General features: G+C 46.0%; 1 protein-coding gene across 1 annotated transcript; it reads right to left on the bottom strand.

Annotated features, from left to right (window-relative positions):
- Positions 1-988: 988 nt before the first annotated feature.
- On the bottom strand, positions 989-6,554 carry OXA1L (OXA1L mitochondrial inner membrane insertase; the record flags this gene model as incomplete). The annotated part of the gene is made up of 10 exons (XM_084241302.1): positions 989-1,122; positions 1,207-1,287; positions 1,375-1,537; positions 1,648-1,752; positions 1,908-2,072; positions 2,247-2,332; positions 2,921-3,064; positions 5,062-5,272; positions 5,917-6,078; positions 6,492-6,554. 10 exons carry the CDS (start codon positions 6,552-6,554, stop codon positions 989-991), a joined length of 1,314 nt encoding a protein of 437 aa, XP_084097428.1.
- Positions 6,555-9,278: the final 2,724 nt, after the last annotated feature.

Raw genomic sequence — 9,278 nt, 5'->3', positions numbered from 1 at the left:
ACTGGCTGGAGCCAGGGAAGCTGAAAACGAAAGCTCACTCCTTTGGCTTCAACAGCCTTTGAACTTGCTTTTTGAGAGGTGGAATGTAATTTATTTGTTTTGCTACATATTGTTCCAGATTTTTTTTTAAAGGGATGATAAAGCAGACTGTGGGGAGCACGTCACGTGTGGGTTTGGTTGTTCTAATAGCACATTCCCATGTGTTATCACTCAACTCTGGGTGTGCCGATCCACTCTTTTCCTCTAAAAGGGCCAATAATGCTCCAAACTTCCTGTCTCCTTTAGAGAGACATGAAACTGTCAGAGGTGCTGGGCAATAAACAGGTTATGTTTCTAAATTTTGAGCAACTTGATCTTACATAATGTCTTGAAAGTACAAGAGAATTTCTTCCTTCTCAAGGTTGTTGCTGAAGACTGATGTAACTGATCGCACTAAAGGACACCTAAACTGCTACAGTAAAATGTTAGATTAAAACTATGATCAACCTGTTCTTTTTAGTGATAACTAAGAATTTGAGCACATCTTCTTGAAGGATATTTTATAGGTTTTCATGGGCAAATAAATGTGGTTATTCTGTTTAGATAAGCCTCAACCATAGGCACCATGCAAGTGAGGAAGGAACTACCCATCTATGGGATGGGGGCCCAAGCTCTGCATGCCAATTTCCAACACTTCCCGAGACCAGAGCCAGCAGAAGCCATCACTACCCCAAATTTTTTTTAAACACAATCCATTCCCCTGTTTAATGAGTATCAACAAGTAGCACACAGGACAGAGGTTTACTAATTCTGTGAATGGGAAGCTCACTTGGCTCCCCAGTGTTCTTTTGCTTTAGGTGTAGGGCCTGTAGTGGAATTCACTTTTAAAATGAGTATCTCCATGTCCCTCAGTTTCTAGGTCCGGAGCAACGACCCAAAGTCAAATCTTATTCTGAGGTTGAGTCTTCGAAAAGACAGAATTCCTGCCAGTATGAGCTGGGAATAGAATTCAACCAAGTGTATCACGCCAGGGCTGTTTTGACTTTGGTTTGTTGCTGCTGCTGCTGCTGTTAGGGGTGTTGGGAGGGTGATTCTTTTCAGGCTGCAGCAGAGGGTTGTGGGTAAAGGTCTGTCTTAAGGGACCTGGGCAAAAAGAAGAAAATAAATCTTGATGAACAAAGGTAAGGAAGAAACAAATGACAGAACTAGTCTGAAAGGGTGATTTACCCCTGGCTGCCAGGTCCAGATGATTCTGCAAGCGTTGTTCACGCTCTCGCAGCCGATGTGCCACTTCGGCATTCTTCCAGCCTGTGTGAAGAGTAGCAAGATGGTCAGTGCAGTACCCACTTCAAACTACTTATCCCTGGTCCTGTTAGGTGGAGGACAGGCTGTTACCTGTCTTGAAGCTCTTTATGAAGCTTTCTCGTGGAAGTAACTTGCTTGGGTCATGCACGACACGCTGGGGGATTTTAAGTACAGTGCGTACAGCTGGAATCCGGAGGCAGGTCACCTGGGCCAGGGAGAACACATTGGAGGAGAGCCAGTACACGAACACAGCCTGCAGGAAAAGAAAGAGAAGGTACTCAGAAGCTGCCTCCCTGGGCTGCTACTGGGGGACAGTTAGGATAGGTGGACGAACCAGGAAACAGTCCCAAAGTCATAACCCACCGTGGGGAAGTGGATAGTTATGGGCAAGACGGCCAGGGGCATCACTCTGATAAAATTTCTCATCCACTGAATATCAGAACTTTGCATACCAGTCTCAGCACCTAACTGCAAAAAACAACATCAAAAAAGGCAGAGGAATAGCAAATCCAAGTTAGTTTTAGTGAATCGGGTTCATAATTCCTGCTAATCAACTCCACCAGGGAGTGAAAAATGGCTTTTGTGTACAACCACTTCCTCCTCCATTAGCCAACCTGGCTTACCTCAAGGACACCCCACATTGTAGCAGTGACCACCAGTGGTAATATATAGGTGGGGTCGGATAGCGTGAGATCCTGGAACCATAAGAGGCCACCGGTCTGTAGGCTCGGCACGGGAAGATTGGCCATTTCTCTCAAGGCAATGAAGAAAGAGATGAAGATTGGGGCCTATTAAACAAGATAACAGTATCAGGAACCTTTAGCAGAGGGGACATTTTCATTATTCTGTTATTGGAAACTATGTATAACATCACCACCACTTGCTTTTTGGAGCACGGGAAACACAGAGCAGGTACTCTGAATGGTTCAGGATGAAATAAGAAGGGAGATGTCTTTGCTTACCTGAGTCAGAGGTAGAATGAGAGGTCTCATGAGTTTAACATCATGCTTTTTCTGGTAAAATGCCATCTCCGAGGAGGCCCTGTAAACTGCCAAGTGAAGGGAAATTAATAGTTGGGTTACCCAACAGTTACCTGGGTGGAGGTGACTACCTTCCTCACCTAGCCCATGATATTTCTTTTTTTAAAGATTTCATTCATTCATTCATTCATTCATACAAGAGCTCGGGTGTAGGCCAGAGGTGGGGGGCAGGATGATAGTATTCACCAGAGACAGAGTGGGGAGCAGAACAGGTGGAGGTCTGAAATACACTGTGTATTGAAATACACTGCTGAGGGGAGCAGGAGATGAAATACACTGCCAGGAAGACAGGAAATGTTTGCTGCGCCATGTGGGTCAGATCCCTGGCTAGGGATCGAACTCATGCTGCAGTGGCTGTGGATAGCTTGATAGTGCTGAGACTTAACCCCATGCATACCAGGGAGGCCAGACTATGATATTTCTAACTGACCCCAGCCAGTCACTGGAACCATTTGGCCCACGAAGCAGGTAAATTTTAGAACCTGCCCAACTATAGCAACTCGTGATTTAGGTTGTTCCTTTCCCCTTGGCAGAATGTCAGGAAAAGTACAAGTGTGATCTTCTCCCATGCTCAGCTCATTCTGCAAATGACTCACATTCAGCATGGTCTCCTGTCAACTTGGCCTCTCGGATTCGAGTGGAAAACTTCTGGAGCTCTGGCAAATGATTATGGATCTTGGCTGCCTCTCGCTGCCCCTTCACAATGAGAGGAAACACCAGGCAGCGGGCAAGGATTGTACCTGGAAAACACAAACTAGGATTAAAGTAAAATTAAAGCAGTTCCGTAGCTAAATGTTTGAAGTCTTTAGGTCCTCATTGAGAGGGCCTCTTAGTCCAGTTTTTCCACACTGTCTGGCCCAAAAGGCCCCTCCAAAAGGGGCAGGTGTTCGACTTAGTTCCTTGAAAGCTTAGTCCTTTGACATTGCAAAAAAAGTCCAGGGTTAACTTTTGTAAGCAAATCACAAAAAGGGCACAAACCACTTTTCTAGATGAGTGGTTTCCAAACTTCTATTATTAATGGAATCTTTTTTAAATTTCAACCCTACGTGTAGTTCCAACATATAAAACAGATAAAATTTAGCCGCCCTGGATAAGGGGGTAATCTGGCTATAAGACTGTTCAAGTTCTGGACTTGCTTTGCTCAGAGGCACCTTTACAGAAAGCTGGGACTCTAGGAATGAAGTTTAAAAGCCATAGATTTAGAAATCCTTAGAGTAGAAGGCAATCTGGTAGTCTATTATTTTAGACTCTCTATATTTTTCTTACACATCACACTTTCTGACCACCCCAACAAATATTTATTTCAATTATGTATCTGCACACAAGCAAGAAGAGCTGAGAAGAGACTGGTGGAGGTGGCGGGGAGGGGGCAGATGTAGCTTTAGGCTAGAGCAACATTATGATAGATGATCTGGAGTGGAAAGAGAAGGGAGCTAAGGATGGAACCCAGAATACTAGCATTGAGGGGTAGGTAGGGCACTGGGCAATGATGATGGGAAGGTGGGGTCAGAAAGACAAGACAAAAACCAGGAAAGGATGTGACAAAAGGATAGACTTTGAAGTCTAAAGTGTCTAGTGGGGAAATGTGAAGATCGAAGAGAAAAGTGGACTTAATAATGAGGTCACTGGCAATTAGAATGACTTGGTATTAGTAAGAGTCCGACTGCTGAACGTGGAAGAGTACAAAGAAAAAAGCAAGCCCAGTGGATGCAGAATATTTTAAATAACGGCTACGACAAGGAGAAAGGTAGATTAGTACTTAATGGGTGAAGGGAAGGAATATCCCTGTCACAAAACATGGAAAGCTTGGGCATGTTTATATTTTCAGAGTAGGGCAGTATGAAGAGAGAAATAGAAGACATGGGAAAGGATGACAGCTGGAATAAGATGCAGAAGAGAGCATTTAAAGTACGGTTTTAGCCTATACAATTTTGAGGTCAGAAAGACCAGGCCTAACATTCTCCTTTCATAGAGCAGGACAACTTCATCATCCTTACTTCATCACCCTTTACTCTAACCCTGTGCTCATATTCAAATATCTCAACATTAAATCCTCAGTTAATGTCATTACAGGTTCTTGGAAACTTAGACTTGAAGCAAGAAGGTGAAAGCAGGTCCTCCAACAATGTGGCTTTGTTCAAAGTTGGTTTCAATTGTTTTCTCATCAATAATAATGTTGAACAAAATGACTTTGAGGACGTACTGTATTGCTCGAGTTCCAGATGACCTAATGGTTTAATAAAGCCCATTAAGAAATATAAGTAGAGTGCATCTAAGACTCATGAGCCTCATATGAAATCATTTGCTGTTCTGACAAATTTAGGCAACTCTTTCCTTGATACACTCATGTATGGCAAAGATAGAATGCCATCTTTAAAGTTCTATCTCCAGGGCCTCCCAGGTGGAGCAGTGGTTGAGCGCTGGGTTGCGAGGCTGCCTGCAGCCTCTGCGGTGCTGGTTCGATCCCCGGCTGCTCCCCGGCCACCGGAGGAGGGTCCCACATGGCGTGCGGACCTCTCCTGCCGCCCGCTGCTTCCCTCAGCAGTGTACTTCGGTCTTTCTGCCTGTTCTGCTCCCCGCTCTGGCTCTGGTGAATTCTCTTACCCTCCTGCGCTTCTGACTGTGCCCAGTGCTTGTATAAATAAATAAATAAATCCTAAAAATTAATTAATTAATTAAAAAAAAAAAAGTTCTGTCCCCATTTCTTCTATCTTTGTCCAGGATGTATGCCTCTTACATGCAGCAATGGCCCCCCACCAAGGTAGGCCCAGGTTAACATGTATATATTCCAATAAGTTCTGGATAAGTCCCACTGGGGTGTAGGATCCCAGGCCCAGCTCAGCGAAGCTCTGTTCTGCAGCAGCTTGGACTACATCTGCGGTCTCTCCGGAAGTCACTTCAGTGACTGCAGGTAAGGGAGTTGCAGGGACGGCAGGAGGGGCCTGAACCTGTGCAAAGGAAGCCATGTGTAATCTTCAGTTGGTGTACATACAGAAATTGAGGGCCTCCTTATGATAATCAGTACCACGTTATTCTTTGACTCCCTACTTCTCATTCTCCCAAGTTAGCCTACAGTAGCCACATAATTCAAGCTTAGAAAGGACATTGTTTTTCCCTCTAGAGATGAAGATGTTATAGTCTAAGATTTTATGACTTCCTTTCATGTCAGGAAGTTATTTCTTCTATCAGTTTCAAACGTTCAGTCATCTGAGCATCACCAGAAGATGTTACACATATGATGTCGAAACTATTACAGTTATAATTTTTCTTTATAATAACTTAGCTTTTAAGACCAAAAATATCGATCCTCAGAAATACTATAGCCATGAAATCATGTATTCGATATGCAAGTCAGGATTTTTCTAAAACCACTCTAATAAACCACTCTTGTAAATCTCTGCTGCTGTACTTGCATCAGTTCCCCACTGATTTGAAAATCTATCCCAAGCAAGAGATGCTATCATTTTGGGATGCTGTATTGAGTGTGCACAAGAACTCTGCTCCACATTGGTCTTTTCCTTACTCAAAACAAAATAAAAACAAGCAACCAAGAAGCATCACTCCTAACGTTCCAGGAACGAAGGCCTCTTACCTGGGCTTCGGCAAACGAGATAGCAGAAGTACTGAGGCCTCGGGGGCCCGGGGCCACAAGAAGGGCATAGCGAGGGCGCCCGGGGCACTGGCCTGCAGGGAACAGGAGGCAGGCGGCCGGGGGTTTCCGGGGCCAATGTGAGAGACCAGCGACGCTGTGGAACTGAGAGGGTAAAAGGAAGATAAGCTCTTTCGTCTGGAGTAGATGCTCGTTATGCTCACACCCCAAGCAGCAAGCTGGCTGCCCCCACGGGATACTGCCGCTCTCCGCGCGCAGGTGGCTGGCCCGCAGGCATGCAGTTTGTGACTCCTGGATCTCAGGCGCACCCGCGGCCCAGACGTCGAGACTAAGATTTCCTTAGCAGGGGTGAAGCTTGTTCCCGGGAAGGGACAACGGCACCAGGCCGCTGAGCCCGCGGGGTCCCCGCTGTGACCCACCCATGTCCTCCCGCGACCGGGTGTCACGAGCCGCAGGGCCCGGCGAGCAGGTTAGCGTCGGCCTCCAGCAAGAGCTGTCCCTGGCTCGGGTCACAGGGGCAGGGCGGCATCCCGGCGCTCAGCCCGGGGCTTCCTTACCCGATGCCCGGGCCGTAACCGGCGCAGAAGCTCCCGGGGCTGGTACATCAACCGCAACGCCATTTTGCCGGAAACAGCACTGTTCGCGCCTGCGCATTCAGAATCGCCGGCCCCGGTGAGGAAGCCCTTTTGGAAATGGGCGGGAAGCCAGAGCGGTCGCTTCGCTCGCGAGTGAAGGGACGCTGGCGCTTGGCGGCCATATTTGAAGTGGGTAAGACGACTCAGGGGTCACAGTTACAAGGTCACTCAGAGAGGTTTCCGGGGCTTGAAGTTGAGAGGAGCGCAGGCCGTTGAGGGCTGCGTGAACCCAGGGAGTTTCCCTCCCTGTTTTAATTTTGCGATTCTGTTCTGATTTATTGGATTAAAAAGTAGCCTTCATATTGTCTTGACTGCTCCTGGCGTGGCTTTTCCCAGCACAGTGATGTTCAGTTCTCACTCTAACAATCGCAGATGTGGTGAAAGTTGAGGATAGTTTGGAGTCTGACAGAAATTGGGGAAAGCAGCTCCTATGCAATATATTCCTTCAAGATTAAAAGACAACATTTCGTGAGGTGACTTCACCTTTCCCTTTTCTTTCTTCCTTTTTTTTTTTTTAATATTTATTTATTTATGCATACAAGAGCTGGGGTTTAGGCTACAGGTGCGGTGGGTGAGAGGATTCTCCAGCGACAGAGTGGGGAGCAGAACAGGCAGAATGACAGAAGTACACTGCTGAGGGGAGCAGTGGGCGAGACAGGAGAGGTCTGCTGTGCCATGTGGGTAGCTCCCTGGCTGGGGATCGAACTTGTGCTGCAGTGGCTGCAGATAGCTTCATAGAGCTGTGGTTAACACTTTGTGCCACCAGGGAGGCCCCGCTTTCTTTTTTTAACATTCAAAAAAGTTAGGTTTGTTAGAAGGTGGGAAGGGAGATGCCGCTTGCACAAATACAATTGGGCAAGAGAGCTGTGCCTTTTCTCTTCCTTAAGTTGGGTTGTGTGAGGAGTATGTTGTGACCTTGAGGGGACAACTCTAAAAAGGAAAAGCTAATATGGGGAAGGTGGTTGAATGTAAAGATACAAATATCCTGAATACTTTGAGCGGCTGCACCATGTTTTGGAACCACCTATTGTTATAGGACAGGGAGAGGGTCAGCCCAAACCCCGCAAACCTGTCTATTCTAAGTGGGTTCTGCCATCCGCCGCATCAACACAAAACATAGGAGACTTTAATGGGAAGGAACTTTAATAAAACTAGGAAACAATACAGGTAAGGCAAAGAGTCTAGTTTCTAAGTGAAGCACCCAAAGTTACCCGTCCCCTCGTGGGTAAAACTCCATCCATATGGGATCGGCCCAGAGCAAGGCCCCAAAGCCTGCCACAAGTCTAAAGCATCTTTCAGTGGGGACCCACAGAAAAGAGTCAGAAACAACCAGACAAGCCCTGAAGGAAAAGAGCAAAATCAACATCAAGATAAAAGCTGCCATGGTCACCTCTCCCCGGGTCTCACCCACATCTGTGTCACCCAGTCCACGACCAAAAGACAAGCGCAGTTTCTTCACGTGTCTCTAGGCTCCATGCGCCTCCTCCAGGTCTCCTGGCTCCATCCTGCTTCCTTCCTCAGTCTCTTCTGCAGCTTCTCCTCTTCCTGCTCAGCTCCACCCTCCCTTGGGTGGGGCAGGGAACCTCCCCCTTTCCTGGGACCACCCTGTTACACTATCTCGACTTTATTGTGTAAGATAATTGAGTCTTTATTGTCTGGGCTCTGCGCTCTGTTGCTTGGGTGTTCTGTTTCTTGAAGTGGAAAAAATTCCTACAAGTATTTGAGGTGAGGTTCTCCTCCAAACCAGAAACAAAAAACAAAAAGATGCAAAAAAAAAGCACTGCTTAGAAAGGTGTGTGTCTATTGTATCTGTGTCATTGCAAAGTTTTTCAAACAGTGCTTTTTGAATAACAAAGTACAGTTTGGTAAAGATACAATAGCCTGGAATTATTCCAGTCACTGCTAGTTCGGGATGGGGATCATTATGAATGCATCTGACAGAATGGATTAGTACTAGAGTCAAGTGTTGCACAAGTGTTTTGGATAATGACCTACCACATACTAGATGGTGATCCCAACATTTCTATTATCTAGAGATGCGGTAGCTGTCACAATGCTGAGGCATTTATGCTAGAGCCAACTTATACATCTTACGTTTACTGTCTCTTGATGTGTCTGCCATTTTGCTTTGTGTTTGATTTAATCTCGTGTTCCTCATGGTGCCTAAGCATTCACAGTTCACTACTACTGTTGCATTAGCACAAGGAGGACATTGCCAAATGACGCATTTCCTCAGAAAATGTCCCTGTCCCTACACTTGTATGACTGTAATTAGGGCTATGACCTGTCAGTCATATAGATTGAATGCTATTGTAAATAAGTTTTTTAAAGCTTACTTTAAAAAAATCAGTAAAATTTGAGGTGATGACAAATATCCAGCTGCAGGCCACTGGGGGGAAAAAACTATTCTGTGGTAGATTTACTTTGGTGGCCCCAGTGAACCATGAATCTCAGAGTTTATACCCTTGATTGTTCCCTCTTAGGCTGACCTGGTGACTTATGTTAATTTATAGTGTGTGTTGGAAATGATGCTGTGCCTTTCTAGGCATCTGCCTTAATACCTACTAACTTCTACTTTTGCATTTGGGGGAGGCCAGCTGCCATGTTGGAAGTTTGACTTCTCAGACTCCCACGCTGTGAAAAATCCATTCTGGGGGCCTCCCAGGTGGCGCAAGGGGTTAAGTGGCAGTACTGTGAAGCTGTCTGCAG

This window comes from Talpa europaea, assembly GCF_964194135.1.
Source record: "Talpa europaea genome assembly, chromosome: 8".
Taxonomy (NCBI): domain Eukaryota; kingdom Metazoa; phylum Chordata; class Mammalia; order Eulipotyphla; family Talpidae; genus Talpa; species Talpa europaea.
This window is presented reverse-complemented; position numbering and strand designations above follow the sequence as displayed.